General features: G+C 40.2%; 1 protein-coding gene across 1 annotated transcript in view; it reads left to right on the forward strand.

The window, feature by feature from the left end:
* Window positions 1–18335, forward strand: part of PNG1 (peptide-N-glycanase 1) — a 303302-nt gene that overhangs the window by 230164 nt on the left and 54803 nt on the right. The window contains exon 14 of the mRNA XM_089457702.1: window positions 6296–6398. Coding sequence (XP_089313828.1) covers window positions 6296–6398 — 103 coding nt within the window. The remainder of the gene's footprint in view (window positions 1–6295; window positions 6399–18335) is intronic.

The following is an 18335-nucleotide window of genomic DNA, read 5'->3' on the forward strand; positions in this document are numbered from 1 at the left end:
TCAATGATGATCCCACACGAAAGGAACAGCCAGTGAAGATGTTGCAGTAGTGTGATGACAGTAGTATGGTAGCAAGAGATCTTAATGACCTGATGAAGAGGCAATAATGGAGATCTCAGTGATGCAGCAGTGATGGCTTCAATGGTGCAACAATCATAATGATCTCAGCAGTGTTCGAGCAAGAGGATTGATGTCTTGGTCTTGGAGTGGCAGAATGTGTCAAGGGTCATGGCCTTGGTATTCGTCAATTGGAATCTCTATAAGGAGAATTTTGTGTGGGTTTTCCTCTCCAAGAGGGAGAGGTTTTGGCCCTGGCAGAATGCCAAATCCTTTGTTCTCTTGTCTCTTTTGTTTTGATAGCAGTTTAATGAAGCTAACACGCACACAGTAATAATGAAAAGAAGATCAAGCTAAGACAAATTGTAAAAACACTTCACAAATTGTTATCATGATAAGAAGAATCTCTTTAATTTTATTTTCCTTGGATTCTTCAACATGGTATCAGAGGGATTTGTTCAGAAGTCAAAGAGAGGGCAGAAAAGGGACATTCTGAAGTCAAGTTTTCGACAAGGCATCAAAGCTAGCTGAAGGAATCAGGATCTACACTAGATCTAAGAGGCAACCTACATCAACAAGTCTACAACAGTGAGGGGTTTGAAAGACAACTGTCAAAAAGATGAAGCATTCAGATCTCAGGATACCAACAACCTTGATGCCTCCCACAGTCTCATTGAATACCACTATCTCAGTCCTGAAGTCTCAAATTCTCAGAACTTAATTGAGGGCAGTCATAGGAAATTGAATGGTCAGTACTCGATATAAAAGCTATACTATCTGATGGACAAACAACCTCAATACTATGTTGCATATTACAAGGTTCCATAAGTACAACTATGTCAACAACTTGTATATCAAGATAGCTCGAAGGCAAAGAAGGCAATCTGACTATCAAAGATCTCAGTCGAAGGAAGCATCAATAAATTTGCTCCATCTACTGCCAACATGGTCAAGGTGAAGATTTCATCTTCACATCTCAAGTAAGTATTTTCATTAATCATTTTTCTTTGAAATGACTTTATGAATGCAAGGAGATCTATAGATTGATAGGTCATCAGAGGTCCTTGCATTGAATAAGAAGGGTTGACAGAACCCTTATGAAGAAGAGAAGTCAGTGAACAGGTCTCCTTTGAATTCATGAGAAGGAACTCTTAAAAGTCCTCTCATCTCTATGTAGCAAGAAAGGAGACAGATAAGAAATATATGAAATGCTAGAAGAGGTACTCTTTGAAATACAAGAATATCTTCATGAGATCTCAATTGCGAGATCTGGGAAAAATAATGAGAAGATAATCATCATTAATATTCATATTGATAAGCAAGGTAACAAATGTCCATGAATAAGAAGGTTACCTCAATCAACAATTTGTGGTCTCTATGCCAGATAGAGAAAGACAAGTTGAAAAGACTCAAATATGTGCAGAAAGGAAAGGGAAGTTTGACAAGACAGAATAGTACTATGGAAAGATTATGGAAAAGAGCTCATATCGCCTGAAGGATGGAGGAAGTTGAAGAAAAGGACCAAGGAAAGAGGGTGGAACAGAACTCTCCAATGAGTGAGATGGTGTCCCTCACAAAAGGATCCTATCATAGACTCCAAAATCCTTTGCAGATATGACCATGATAATAAGATGCATTGTGGCATCATGGAAGCATTAGAAACAAGAGCTCGTGATATCACCATGAGAAACATGAAGGACATAGCTCTTGGAAATCTCATTGGACATTAAAGGAAAGGAAGAAGTCATCCAGGTCAAAGGAAACATTTTCCAGATGGGGATATGCAAGATCCTGTAGATTCTCTGATAGAAACCTCAGCGGAGGATCCCCTAGTCTAGGAAGGCAGCAAGTGTTTCATCAGGAAATCCAACTTATGGAATTCATGAGATGACATGAGAAATGAAACAGATCAAGGGATTGAAGATCTTTTCAATCAAGGAAGTTGCTGGAAGAAGCAAAGGTAAAATGAGGTATGTATGCTTGTATTTGTATTTAATATTGTAATGTCATGTCATATGGTTGCAGGTAACATGGATCAAGCATGATCAAAAGGAAAAGGATCTCCTCCTCTGAAAGGATGCAGAAAGGCATAAGTCACACTAGATGAAATCAACATAATATGTCCTCATATGAAGTATGAGGTAGTTGACTACAATTGAAGAAATCTGATTGAAACATCCTAGGAATGGAAGGTGTGAGGATGGAAGAGATTGTGAAGTATGCAACCATGATGAAGGCAATCAACATCCAAAGGATCAGGAAGATTTGACTAGGAAATCTCCTCGAAAGATGTGAAGACTTTGATGAAAGTCTGAAAAGATGAAGACCCTTGACAACAGATATCTTTGGGAGATGTATCAACATGTGTGTAGGGTGTTGATACCTCAAGAAGATGTCACTGGAAAAGGCCATCACCAAAAAGGTAATATGTGATTTGTTTTTGGTTTTTGACCTCTTGGAGAAAGTCTAGGTATGTGTGCAGGGCTAAGGTAAGGGGAGTTGTGAAGGATGTCACAACTATGTACCTTATGATCTAGAGCAATCACTATTGAAGGAAAAGTGAAGATAGATGGCCCTATGAAGGAAGCCTCAGATATAAAGCCAAGGAGAATACTTTTCGAAAAAGAAGGAATGACATGAAGGAAAGTGATGGATGGTTGAACCCTACATATGAAGAAATTGATGACATCAAGGTCTTGGATCATCAGTCAACTAGAAGACCCTATAAAGTACTGATGATAGAGTCCCTAGGTAAGAGGGAGCTCTGGGAGGTTCCTATGAGTAAAGGAACTCGAGTAAGTTTCTGAGTGAAGAGAAACTTGGAACTCATCCCTGGTTGAGAGGGAGAGTTAGACACAACATTCTTGTCTTCAATTTGGAAGAAATAATGGAGGATTGTGTAATCATCTGGCATTCGACACTCTTTGAGGATGTGGTAGGGCATCCAAGACAAGAGTGGGCAAGAGGATCGATATTCTTGAGGGCTAGGAACCCAAGATGAGAATAGTCCTAGTAGGGCATACTCGGAGAACACCCGGCTGGGTATGACCCTAAGGGAGACAATGATGATGCGTGTCTATCAGTCATTGGTCTCGCCAACATTGTGTCCTCTGATCTAAGTGAGAGATAGAGCTGCTAGTCAAGGCCTTGCTATATGAAACAATGTTGGTTCAAATGATGCTATAACAGATGGATTGCAAATCCGATTCTTCTTACGAGAAATTCTTCAGATTGAGAATGACCAAGTACCATTATGAATACCTCCCTAGTTAAGAGGGAGTGTTGAAGAAAGTGTAACTAGGTTCGGTCTTCATAATGGCATGGTCTTTGTAAATGATGTAATAAAGAGGATAAATTATTTTTGTACATCTTGCTACATGGGTTTCATGAACAAGAAGTATCATTAGGTCAAAGACTTCTTCTTGATGTCTTTAGGATTTTATTTATATGTCAAAGAGTCATGTCATGTGTAAAGAAGCTCTTTAAGAGCCTATGTAAAATATATTCAAGTCAAAGCAGCCCTCCAAGACCAAGAACAATCCTCCATTGGCATGCTCAAGAAGTCTGCAAGCAAAAAGAAACAGAGATCATCATTATCGGCTTCAAATATTGAATTAAATATGTTTAAATGACATGTCGGCTCAAATGAAAGACATGTCGGTTCACAAGTACACGTCGGCTCAAATAGGAGCACAAACTACTATAAATACCCACTTAGAGTCAGCGCAAATCACACAAGAAGAACTCGCAATTTATCTCTAAAGATTCAGGTGATTATGGGAGCAGAGATCCGCATCAAAGCAGGGACAGAATTCACATGAATTAAAGGAGCATATCAGCATTGCATTAGGGCAAGTATCTAAGGGTCTAACTGCACCTCGGATGGGTATAAGGTGCAGGTAGACTAGTCTATGAGGATCTCAGATGGGTATGAAGAAGATTTTTGATGGATTGAAATGCAGAGAGAGGATCTCGCATTACAAGAAGCAGTCTTGGCATATAGATATGTATATCTCGGGTGGTATCCCTGTAGCAGCCTCTACATAATGAACAACAGTGGTTAGGGTTACAGGAAATAGATCTACACTCTCGGCTTAACTATTATGATCACAGTTTTAAGATCATGATGATATACCTTCTCGGCATACCCTGAGTAATGACATTGTCATTCAAGATAGACACAACACATGATGATATCTCAGTAGTATACTCGGTGATCACTGTATCATTGATAAGGAAGGACCTCTGTGATATACACAGTCCTGTTCCTAGCATGGATAATTATGGGATCGTGACTTTGATATCTCAGTGACCTCATTGTTTCGATGGTACTGATGTGAATGTACATCAATGATGATCCCACACGAAAGGAACAGCCAGTGAAGATGCTGCAGTAGTGTGATGACAGTAGTATGGTAGCAAGAGATCTCAGTGACATGATGAAGAGGCAGTAATGGAGATCTCAGTGATGCAGCAGTGATGGCTTCAATGGTGCAGCAATCATAATGATCTCAGCAGTGTTTGAGCAAGAGGATTGATGTCTTGGTCTTGGAGTGGCAGAATGTGTCAAGGGTCATGATCTTGGTATTCTTCAATTGGAATCTCTATAAAAAGAATTTTGTGTGGGTTTTCCTCTCCAAGAGGGAGAGGTTTTGGCCCTGGCAGAAAGCCAAATCATTTGTGTTCTTGTCTCTTTTGTTTTGATAGCAGTTTGATAAAGCTAACACACACTAATAATGAAAAGAAGATCAAGCTAAGACAAATTGTAAAAACATTTCACAAATTGTTATCATGATAAGAAGAATCTCTTTAATTTTATTTGCCCTAGATTCTTCAACATCCTCATCACTTGGATTCAGCCCAAACCATTTCTGCTTTTTTGTGGTATTGGGAGAGGAGTCCAGGGCTAAATTTTCAGAGCATTTTGGGCAGTATTCAGAGTAGAACTCGCCATTTCAGTTGGCAACTAGTAGCAGTTTTCACTGGGCAAAGCGCATTTCACTCTTCTAGGCCATTTCTCAATTGGGTCAAAGGCTTCCTTCTGGGTTTTGCTCAGCTTGCTTGGCAAGCCCAGGTTCTATCATTTCAGCTCATTCTATGTACCCAATCCCAGTTATTTAATAAAATGGCTCAGAATGTTTTTCTGGTATCTTTTTGGGTACTGATTTCGTGGCCGTGATTTTTATTTATTTTGCTGTTCCTTGTACATTGATTTGGTATTTGCTGTTAATTTCTAATTAGGAATATCACAGTTTGTCATTTGATCATTGTTGTTTTAGTACTAGTAAGTACTAAATAGTAACTGGCTGTAAAGTTGTATGATTGAGTTTGTATCATCATTATGCAAATGTTCTAATTTCTATATTCCAACAAAATTTGAATCTTTATGTTTATATTTATGTGTAATATACTAATTTGTTATATCTATATATATATATATATATATATATATATATATATATATGTCCATGTCCTCTGTGTCCCGCGTCACTATGTCAGATGACATAGGTTGCAAGATATAATGTAACTAGAAAATTAGCAACATGAAGCCAAAGTCCCTCAAGGCTAAGCAACCATTAGCCCCAAACCGACTAGGCAAACACAAGTCTCAATGCACAAACAACCAATAAACAATTGAGTTATCAGCTTGGGCAAACAAACATGAGAAAGCAACGAACCCAGTATATTGCACCTCAATTGCTCTGTGACATGCTACTAAAAGTTCAGACCAGTATGTTGTGTGCTTAGTGAAGGAATTTTGTATATAAAATTATGAATGCTTATTTTATTTGTAGAAATTATTGGAGAATTCTACAACAGGGATTCTGTAATTTGCTTGGTATAAATTCTGTCAAAAAATTTCTATTTGTCCAAATGAAAAAACACTAAACTGCACTCTACCATATGTTTTAAGTGCAAGCGCTTCTGCTTTTTGCATGCAAAGTGCATTTTTCTAGTATGTTCATCATCGTAGGGAGATATAGAAATGACTTTCTTACCATTGGACAAATGTCCATTTATTACATGGATGTATTGATTTATGAGCTTTTTTCTTTTTCATTGTCTTTCAAATTATTGATTATGGATTGTTAAGCTATACCAGTTTCTATTAAGAGCATTAATTTTTCCTTGTGAATTCTGTCAGTGTCCCGTTACAATTTCTTGTAAGTTCTAGTTGGGTCTTGTAAATACCATATTTTTACGAGTTCTTCCCTATATGTTACCTTCTTCTCTGCAGGATCTTGGATAGTATATAAACTACCAGATGGTTCAATGCAAAAGCTGGCTGCGTATCAATTGACATCAGCTAATGATGCCCCAGAGCGTGATCCAAAAGACTGGTAGGGTGTCACATCTAATTTTGTGCTTCCTTTTCTTTTTCCTCAGGAAAAAATCATAATTTCATCAACAAAAGCAAAATTACAATTCTCATCTACTGCGCTAAATCCTAATTTAGGCAGGTTTTCTATATTTTAGACCACATTGGTAGTATATTGGCTGAAAATATATTTAAAAATATCCTCCAATTGTACATCTCCAAGTTCATTTTGTTTTTCCTTTGTAAACCTCTTTTGATGATTCCCCTTTGTTGTCTTTTTCCTGACTTGTTGTATAAGTAGAAGGATGTCTTTATTTGTTCTTATTAAATATTCAAGCTGTGCAGTAGCAATGACACACTTTGCAGCAACACGAGACAACTCTGTTAGGGGATGCAAGCAGGAAATTTAGATGGATCATAAAAGCTCATTCAAAGTCAGTAGAATTCAAGAATATACTTGTTCATTGTGCTTAGTTTTGCCAGGATATATTTTTTTTGTCTTTTATTCTTCTTTCAATTATATATGGAGGCATTAACATTCTCATAAATTGATTGAATGGCCATGGAAGGTAAGATGAACAATCATGTTCTTTTATTCTTAGAAACATTGAGCAGAAACAAAGGGAAAAGTTTTTTGTGGAAGAGCATGCAGCGAATTTTTTGTTTATTAATGATTCTAGAAGATATTCCCTGATTTCCTCTTTATAATCTTTCCATTGATATGTTTGATTGCATCCTTTCACAGAAACTATAGTTCTAGAGCTATGTTCCTATCATGTATCTTTCTTTGGGAAATCAGAGCCCATTCAAACGTTAGGACATGTGATCTGTTGTTATTTCAAACACAACTACAAAGAAGAAAAGGTGAAAACTTGACCTTCTCTCAAGCTTGATAAGGTGGCAGATGATTGGTGATTCATTAAATACAGGGCTCTGCTTTCCTCACCTATAGGAGTCTTTCATTTAATGGCGTGTCTTTGGCATACAAGGGAGGACTCTGTTTGATGCCAAAATAGCTTAGTCTGTACTCCACTTATAGTGTAATATCCCCTATTAAATTATCCTGACCAAACTTGTAAAACCTTTGATTTTTATCTTTCAGACATTTTGTCAAACACTTTGCATGTAAACCTTTCTTCAAACACTTTGCATGTAATCAAATAAAAAGCCTCTATCTTGTAGACATTTTGACAAACATTTTGCATGTAATCAAATAGGAAATATTTCTAACACAATGATCACACAGCAAATGTACCACAAGCAAGATTACCACAGCAAATGTATCCTAATCTGTTTTATTAATCTGGCCTTTTATCACACTAGGGCAGCCTTTTTAGGAACAAGAATCAATGCTGGGAATCACATGAACAGCTTTGACTGTGGCACAATTTGATAGGAGAAAGAGAATGATAACAGTGTTGGAATATCACCTCTCCTAACTGCTGAAAGAGATCATGATGGATAGACTGGTTATAGTAGATCAATCCTGCTTTTTATGCCATGAACCAGCAAAAGGTGCCTCGCTTTGATGAGAGAAATATGCTGGGAATGAGCAGCAAGAACTGAACTTAAACAGCCCCTTTAAATGCTGATAATGCAACCTGTCAATGACAATGTGGCCTTCACACTCCACAAGCTCGCGTTGTAGCCACAGCTTGGCCAAAACAAGTGAATAAATCCTCGAATGGATGAGTATAACTGCTATGCCCTCCTCAAATAATTCCATGGTTTGGCAATGAGATGGATTTTCAGCAATAATTACCTATGAAAGATGTGAGTGATCTTTCCTCCTGATCAGCTAGGGTGGATTTGTTTCTCCACGAAAACCAACCCAAATCGAATCTATTGTATGCCCAATGTGAGAAACTAGAATGATCTCTCCAACTTACTGGCTAGGGTTGAATCTTTCACAATCGAAACCAGAATGCCCTTAGGGTTTCGTCCAAGGGTTTGAAGCCAACAACTTTCCAAAGAACAATAAGATAATCAAGCATGCCCCAAAAGTGAGCTCCCATCTCCCTTTTGTCATCAAAATACCAGGGGTCATCATAAATACCGTGGCTCTTCTTTTTATAACCTTTTTTCCTTTTGACCCTTTTTTTTTACCTTTTTACCTTTTCCCGCTCAATTAAATAATATAAAGTGACTTTATAAAGTTTTCCTTGTTTTTTCTCCATAGTCACTTAATAACACCTTTTTAATTTAATTATTCAATGTCACTTTTACATGTTGCTTTTTCACCCAAATGACATTTAAACAATTAAATTAATTGATCCCCTTTTCACTAACTATAGCCTACGAGAATCAAATAGGCTATTGAGTCGTCCTCCAGAAGTGATAATTTGGAAAGGGACATTATAGTCCTTCCTTCTCGAGATTGCTTTCCCTCAAGCAATTCAGACCTTGCATATCAATACCAGGATCCCAAATATGCCCGTAGAATGCTCCAACCTACGTCACCTAATAGGGGACATGGGGATTCGAGTGTCGGACACGGACACATTCAGATACACTATATATATATATATATATATTAAAAATTAGATATTTCTTGTACAAATTCTCATTCATGATAAAAATTCATTGATTTAAACATAGATTTTCATAAGATGTAAGTTTTACAAAGTAACATTATGCATACAAATACAATTGTGACATAATACATATTCAATATTCATTAATGATCCAATAGGAGAAAGACAAGCTATTGTAGTTTTCTCATTAATTCATCAAAATCAAAATGTGTTACTGTTAAATTATGGTATGTTCTATGCTTAGAGCAGTTTACTTCTTTTCTTCTTATTAGCCACAGATTAGTAATCACATATACATTAAGTAAAGTGCAGATAGAACATTAAACGATCAATAGAAAACAAGCCAAGACAAGAGACACAAGATGTGGCGGCTAACCAGGGACAAACCCCAATGCGGGGAAACCCTTTGATCAAATCTTCTTTTATCTTCAATAGTTCAGCAGAGAGAAATAGTACAAAATCAGAATTCTGTAATTTTATATCAGCAGCAGCAAACCCTAGATCAACAAAGTCAAACTTGGTCAAATGAGTTGAAATTGACCTCCAATATGCTTGGTCAATTTCCGGTCAACTAGCCCTCGAACAGCCTGAAGAAACAACCCTTGAACAGCCCCAAAAACACAGTCAAATTGCTGTTGACTGAAGTCAACCTGCCGCCCAAAACTAGGGCAGTCAAATCTAGTCAAACCTGTGGACGGGTTGCCTCGATTTTTGTGCCAAAATTTGCAGCCTGCCTAGGAGAGGCAGCTACACCAAAACCGCACCCTTGATGAGTCAATGCTTGGTCAACGCAGGTCAAAGAGACCTTCAACAACTTCAACGTCCTCCTTGCCCTAATGCGTCCTCCTTCCCACGTGTGAGCTGCTCCTTGTATAACCCAAAGCTAAGGAGAGAGAGAGAAAAATGAGTGAGATGAGATGATGAGAAAGTGAATCAACCTCTCTTGTATTTATATGATTCACTGGGCATGTGTGCCACACATTTCACTGCTGGCCGACCTTGACAATTTGTCAAGTAAATACAAATAAATTCATATCTCCATAAATACTTGTCGGAATCGGATGATCGTTCGATCAATCCTACACCTCTCGACAAGAGGAATCTAGGCAAAATATCAGCTGCCATAAATGAGGTGACCCCCATGGAGTTTGGCCCTAGTTGCCAATTTTAACAGTCCCTCTCAACTAGGGAGAACTCCATCTGCAATCCGTCTGACCGTCGCTACTATCCCAGCCATCAAATGAACTACCCTACATTGCTTCACCCTGCTCTGCTTTGCTCGAACTATGAAGAAGAAGAAATGATCGAGGATGTATCATACCATCCTCCACTGATCTGAAGTCAGTCTCAGAGTGTGTCATACCACTCTCACTGATCCCAGATCAGTATCATTTATCCCAGATCAATGGAGGTCATCCTAGCATAGGGAGTACGGTAGATACAACGATGCGTCCATCAATAGTACTACCAATGGTCCCTAACCCCATTTCCCTACTCATTGATCATATGAGAGGTACTTCCCATGAGTCCCAGACTGCATGGGTAGGATGCCTTGACCGGAGAACTAATCATCCTGTCCACAGGAGAACGAATCATCCTGTCCAACAGTCGCCACAGGAGAACTAATCATCTTGGCCCAAAGGAGAACTAATCATCCTGTTCCACAGTCGCCACAAAGAACTAATCATCCTGGCCCACAGGAGAACTAGTCATCTTGTCCTACAGTCGCCATGGAGAACTAATCATCCTAGCCCACAGGAGAACTAATCATCCTGTCCTACAGTCGCCACTGGGTGTAACAGGGGAAGGTTGAACCTTTCACCCTGTACATAGTGTACCACCAAGGGATGGTGAGTCGCCCTGTGGTCGCATGTCACTCCAAGAATTACCCCGCGCCCCCCTGGAGCTCCCAGAGCTCAATACATCATACTCGACCCTCATAAGAGGGTCTTTGAACGACACCAAGTTGTTCTCGGAAAGTCAAGAATTTGACCTTTCCCAAGGGCTTCGTCAAAATGTCGACGACCTGTTCATCTGTACTGATATGTTGGAGCCTTATTGCTCCCCGCTGCACCATATCCCGAATATAGTGGTACCTGATATCGATATGCTTGGAGCGATCATGAAATACGAGATTCTTTGATAAATGAATCCCGCTCTGGTTGTCACACAGGATCACGGTGGTATCCAATGTAAATCCAAACAGCTCACTGAAGAGCTTTCGCAACCAAACCGCCTCACAAGAGGCCATACTAGCAGCAATATACTCTGCCTTGGCGGTGCTCAAAGCCACCGACTTCTGCTTCCTGCTCATCCAGGATATCGAGGCAAATCCCAAAGAGAAACAACACCTGGAAGTGCTCTTTCGGTCCACCACACTGCCTGCCCAATCAGCATCGGTATATCCATGTAGTCTCACATCTCCGGCAGTGTATCTCAACCCATGAGTGATTGTGCCACGAAGATATCTCAACAGATTCTTGGCACCAATCCAATGTGAGTGGTGAGGCTCAACCATATTTTGACTCAACGTGTTGACTGCAAAACATATATCCGGACGAGATTTCACCAAGAACATCAATGCTCCGATGAGTTTACTCAGTAGCATTTCGTAAAACGGGTCCGGCAGCACTACCTCATAACTTCTTGAAGTCAAGCTCCATCGGGGTAGTCACGGGCTTGCAGGCCACCATACTGAATATCTCCAATATCTTCACCACATATTTTCCTTGAGATAGGAAAATCTCCCCTGGCTTCTGCCAGACTTCTAGTCCTAGGAAATAGTGCATCAGTCCTAGGTCCTTCATCTCAAATTCAGAAGCCAACTCCCTCTTACATTTGTGAATGAGAGGGTCTGCAACTGTTAGAAAGAGGTCGTCAATGTACAACACTAGTATGAAAGGATTGTCATCTTCAACCTTAAAGTAAAGGTTAGGGTCAGCTTCACTCCTAGTGAATCCCAGCTTCATCAAGTAGCTATCGATCCTCTCATACCACGCTCGGGGTGCTTGCTCCAGCCCATAGAGGGCCTTCTTCAACTTTCACACATGAGATTCTCGATCATGAATCTCAAATCCTTCGGGTTGCTCCACATAGACCTTCTCTTTGATCGAACCATGCAAGAACGCGGTCTTAACATCCATCTGATGTAGGTTCCATCCTTGCGAAGCACCAAGGGCTATGATCGAGCGGATGGTGGTATATTGGGCAACAGGTGCAAATATCTCATCATAGTCTATACCTTCCTCCTGAGAGAAGCCACAAGCGACAAAACGAGCCTTATACTTTTCCACACTTCCATCAACTGCATGCTTTATCTTGTAAAGCCATTTCGAAGTGACAACTGCTTTTTCTTGGGGTCTGGGGACCACATCCTAAACATTGTTTTTCATGATGGACTCATATTCCTCAGTCATAGCATCCTTCCATACTTGATGCTTGACAGCTTCTGTGAATGACGATGGCTCATTTTGGATGATCGTGCTCATGATGGTCAAGTATCCTTGATACCTGGTCAGCTTCTTACTTTCCCGGAAGGTTTCCCTGGGTGCAACGTGCCCTTCAGCATCATCAAGTGCCCCCCTAAGCCATGAAGGCCTCTTCCTAGAAGAGGAAGTCTCTTGCGGAGGGGGATCAATAGGATCCCTAGGTTCTTCCACATCAGACATCATCTCATCTTCCTTTTCCTTGGGTTCCCTGGTGTCAGCTTCTTTAGATCCCCTTTGAGTAGGAAGATTGTCAACTTTGCTAAGAGCCATATCTTCGTCAAAGGTGACATCATGGCTAATCTCGATTTCCCTTTGACCAACCACATAGATTCTATAGCCCTTAGTGTTTTCGCTATAGCCCATGAAGATTCCTTTCTTTCCAGATGCACCCAATTTGTTCCTCTTCTCCTTCGGCACATGAAAATATACCGGACTTCCAAAAATTCTAAAATGAGATACGTCAGGTTTCTTAGCAGTGAACATCTCTTCGAGAGTCTTGGAACCCAATGCTTGATGAGGGCATCAGTTTTGCACATATATGGCGGTATTTGCAGCTTCGGCCCATAGAAACTTCGGAAGTCTTTGATCGTGAAGCATAGCATAGACAACTTCCACAATCGTACGATTCTTCCTTTTCGCCACACCATTCTGCTCAGGAGTATATGGTGTTGTAGTCTCCCTCTTAATGCTAGCCTCTTTGCAAAAGTCATGGGACTCATTCGATTTATACTCAGTCCCATTATCAGTCCTTAAGATCTTGATCTTCTTTTCGGTTTGATTCTCGATCAAGGCTTTGAAGTGACGAAACCAAGTGAACACTTCATCCTTCTTTTTCAAGAAGTATATCCAAGTATTGCGAGAATAATCATCTGTAAAAGTGAGGTAATATAAATATCCTCCCAAAGAGTTCACAGGCATCATACTAGATATGTCTAAGTGAACCAACTGCAATATATCGGAGGTCTTGCTTTGGCTTGAGGGGAATGGTCCTCTTTTGAGCTTTCCTTTGGCACATCCATGACATACACCTTCTTGCTCTACTCGGAACTCGGGCATCCTTGTCACCATTTGTCTTGCATTGGGTAGAGCTTTATAATGAAGGTGCGCAAACCTCCGATGCCATAGTTCGGACTGAAGTGATGTGTCACAAGACATGACACCCAACGGACTTCCTCCGACTTGATATAATGAATCGACTCGAAACCCAAGAGTGAAAGCTTCCTTAAATTTTTTTTTTTCCATACACGTACCTTGCCATCAATGAAGGTTACCTTGTAGCCTTTGTCCTGCATTGCCGAAACGGACACCAAGTTCTTTTTGAGATCAGGTACATATAGGACTTCTTGCAAATGAATTGTATTACCCTGATTGAATTGAAGAGTGACATTCCCTACGCCTTTCATGGGATATTTTGCGTTGTCCCCAAGAACAATTTCCAGGTTGGTCTCCTTTTCTATTAGATTGAAGAGAGCTTCTTTATAGCCGGTGAAGTGCCTTGAGGCACCACTATCAATAAGCCAATTCCCCAACGAGTTCGGGGGAGCAGTAGTAGAGAGGGCCACTGGTAGACAATATTCATCTTGCTTATTGTTGACAACATTAGGTTCATACCTGGAGTTTCTTGCCTTCTTGAAGAGTTGTCCTCTTCCTTGATTTTCAACATTTCTTTTACCTCTGCCATTGGACCTGCCATTCCTTTGATTGCCTTGAGAGTGATTTTGGTCATTGTCATGGCGTGATTCCCTTTTATCAAGGCACTCCATTGCATAGTGGCCCATTTTGTTGCAATTGTAACATCAACCTTTTCTTCCACCCTTTGGTCCAGCCTTTCCTTTGGATTTAGCCCCATAATTGTTTCTTTTTTTAGCATGAGAAGAAAAGGCAGAGGGATGGCCTTTAAGTGTGGGCATTTCTTGCTCTCCATCCTTGTCTCTTCTTGAATACATCTAGCCATCAATTCCTCAAATCCTGGGATGACATTATTGTTGAGAAGAGTAGTCCTGAATATATACCATTCAGGTGGCAGTCCTCCAAGAGTTGTGATAGTCATTTCCCTGTTAGAAACTACTTGCCCAATAGATAGGAGATCATTCTTGATCTTGATGATCCTTAAGAAATATGCTTGCATACATCTTTGCCCTTCTTAATTTCCTTCAGCTTATTTCTAAGGAATAGAACTTGATTTGCATCATTAACTTTAAATAAACTCACCAGTCTATCGTAGATTTCCTTGGAGGTTGTCAGCTCAGAAACATAGGCCACCAGGTGCTTGTCGATAGAGTCCTGGATGATCTTCCTTGCTTTGACTTCTCCCTTGGACCACTTGTTTTTGGCAGTAGCGGATGCATTTGATGGAGGCGCAACAATATTGTTTCTCACATGGTCCAACACTTCCTGATCTTCTAAAGTCAGATCGAGAGATATCTTTCATCCGTGATAGTTAGACTTCTCATGGAGCTTGTCTTCGGCGGGGAAGAATGTTGAGGACTCCATAAAGTTTTTAGGATAGCCTTGCCAACCTTCTCTTTGGTGATTTCTCTTACTCTTGCTCTTGCTTCGGCTTTGTCTTCACCTCAGCTTTGATGCCATGTTAAATTATGGTATATTCTATGCTTAGAGTAGTTTACTTCTTTTCTTCTTATTAGCCATAGATTAGCAATCACATATACATTAAGTAAAGTGCAGATAGAACATTAAACGATCAACAGAAAACAAGCCAAGACAAGAGACACAAGATGTGGCGGCTAGCCAGGGACAAACCCCAATGCGGGGAAACCCTTTGATCAAATCTTCTTTTATCTTCAATAGTTCAGCAGAGAGAAATAGTACAAAATTAGAATTCTGTAATTTTATATCAGCAACAACAAACCCTAGATCAGCAAAGTCAAACTTGGTCAAACGAGTTGAAATTGACCTCCAATATGCTTGGTCAATTTTCGGTCAACTAGCCCTCGAAAAGCTTGAAGAAACAACCCTTGAACAACCCCAAAATAGTCAAATTGCTGTTGACTGAAGTCAACCTGCTACCCAAAACTAGGGCAGTCAACGCTAGTCAAACCTGTGGACAGGTTGCCTCAATTTTTGTGCCAGAATTTGCGGCCTACCTAGGAGAGGCATCCACACCAAAACCGCACCCTTGATGAGTCAACTCTTGGTCAACGCAGGTCAAAGAGACCTTTAGCAACATCTGCGTCCTCCTTTCAGTGTCCTCCTTGCCCTAATGCGTCCTCCTTCCCACGTGTGAGCTGCTTCTTGTATAACCCAAAGCTAAGGAGAGAGAGAGAAGAATGAGTGAGATGAGATGATGAGAAAATGAATCAACCTCATGTATTTATATGATTCACTGGGCATGTGTGCCACACATTTAACTGTTCGCCGACCTTGACAATTTGTCAAGTAAATACAAATAAATTCATATCTCCATAAATACTTTTCGGAATCGAATGATTTTAGATCCTACACCTCTCGACAAGAGGAATCTAGGAAAAATATCAGCTGCCATAAATGAGGTGACCCACATGGAGTTTGGCCCTAGTTGCCAATTTTAACAGTTACATAGGTAGTAGTAATGCCAATGGCAAATAGAATTAGCAAATACAAAACAACTACAAGCCTCAAGGCAATAGGTAGTTCATAAGTCATCAATTCTCATCATCAAAATCAACATCACTGTACTCATCATCATGGTCACCACTGCTCTCCTATGTTGCATCCTCCTCCTCTATATCCAATGTCATCTTTGCATCTGCTACATCCTCCTAATCTGTATCCGCTTCCTTTGCCCCTTCCCTACTGCCCTTGATTGAGCCATGAATGCTATAAAAAAATAAAGAAAAAATGCACAAATTTGTAAAACAAATACACATGAAAACTGTTGTAATAAAAATGCAAAAAAATAGAGAGAAAATGCACTTACCTGTTGGGCTTACCGGGTTGTGGAATTGGAGCATGTGTAAATGTCTTTGTGGCTAAGAGGAAAGAAATGGAAAGAGTGGCCAATGTTGGTGCGGCAAAGGTGGCTTGTTAAAATTGGCAACTAGGGCCAAACAAAATGTGGGTCACCTTATTTATGACAGCTGATATTTTTCTTGGATTCCTCTCTCCGAGAGGTGTAGGAACTAGGGCCAAACAACATGTGGGTCACCTTATTTATGACAGCTGATATTTTTCTTGGATTCCTCTCTCCGAGAGGTGTAGGATTGATCTAAAGATCATCCGATTCCGACATGCATTCATGGAGATATGAATTTATTTGTATTCTTGACAATTTGTCAAGGTCGGCCAGCAAGAAAAAGAGTGATTTTCACCCCCAACTTAACCTCAACGTTGCATATAAAAGGAGGAAACCTTGTGACATCATTTCACCATCTCATCCTCACATCCTTCTCTCTCCTCACTTGATTGGGTACGCATAAAGGAGAAGCATCTCTCACACATGCAAAAGGAGGAAGTTTGATTTTTGTCTAGGGCTCCGTTGACCTAGTTTGACCAAAGCTGTGGGGTGACTTTTGGACAACGTTGACCAAGAGTTGACTCTTCTTGTTTGCAGATTGGGTTAGGTTGCCTCTCCTTGGCAGGCCACAGTTCTGGTCAGCTACTTTAACCACACTTTGACCCTGTGTTGACCAGCGCTAACTGTGAAAGAGCTGACCGCAGGTTTGACCAGCGTTGAATGAATTTTGACTGGATTTTTGGACTGTTTTGGGTTCACATTTCTTGTTGTTGGAGGCTGAGTTGACTAAGCATTGACCGGGATTGATTAGTGGTCAAATCTGACTTGTTTGACCAGCTTTGACTTTGTTGGTTAGGGTTTTGTTGTCATAAAATTACAGAATTGTATATTTGTACTCTCTCTCTCTGTGCTGAATTATTGAAGAATATAAGAAGAATTGATCAAGGGTTTCCCCACATTGGGGTTTGTCCCTGGCTGGTGCCACATCTTGTGTCCTCTTGTCTTGGATTGTCTTCTACTGTTTATATTTATGTTCTATTTGCATTTTACTATCATGCTGATCTGATTGCTAATCCGGAAATTGATATTGGGCTAATAAGAAATTTGAAGTAAACTGTTCTTAAACATAGAACATACCAAAAATTAACATGGTATCGGAGCTGAGGTGAAGACAAAGCCCAAGCAAGAGTGAAAGAGAAATCACCGAAGACAGTTGGAAAGGACAAAAGGCTCAATGGGTTCCTCATCCCACTTCCCGGCCGAAGACAAGCTCCGCGAAAAGTCTGACTCTCGCGGATGGAAGATGTCTCTTGATCTGACATTGGAAGAACAAGAAGTGTTGGGCTATGTAAAGGGTAAAATCCCAGAGCCTCCATCAAATGCATTGGCTGCTACAAAGAACAAGTACATTAAGGGTGAAGTCAAAGCGAAGAAGATTATCAGAGATTCCATTGACAAGCGTCTGGTGGCCTACATCTCCGATTTGAACACCTCCAAGGAGATCTACGACAGATTGGTAAGCATGTTTAAGGTTACTGATGCAAATCAAGTTTTGTTCCTCAAAAAATAAGTTGAAGGATGTTAAGAAGGGAAAGGACGAGGATATTCAATCCCACTTCTTAAGGATCACTGAGGTGAAGAATGATCTTCTATCGAAGAGAACCTCCGTGAGAAGTCTGACTATCATGGATGGAAGATGTCTCTTGATCTGACATTGGAAGAACAAGAAGTGTTGGACTATGTGAAGGGTAAAATCCTAGAATCTCCATCAAATGCACCGGCTGCTACAAAGAACAAGTGCACTAAGGGTGAAGTCAAAGCGAAGAAGATTATCAGAGATTCCATTGACAAGCGTCTAGTGGCCCACATCTCCGATTTGAACACCTCCAAGGAGATCTACGACAGATTGGTAAGCATGTTTAAGGTTAGTGATGCAAATCAGGTTTTGTTCCTCAAAAATAAGTTGAAGGATATTAAGAAGGGAA

Source organism: Pinus tabuliformis, chromosome 7, assembly GCF_031772625.1.
Source record: "Pinus tabuliformis cultivar Carrire ecotype Pingquan chromosome 7, CPIR1, whole genome shotgun sequence".
Lineage (NCBI taxonomy): Eukaryota > Viridiplantae > Streptophyta > Pinopsida > Pinales > Pinaceae > Pinus > Pinus tabuliformis.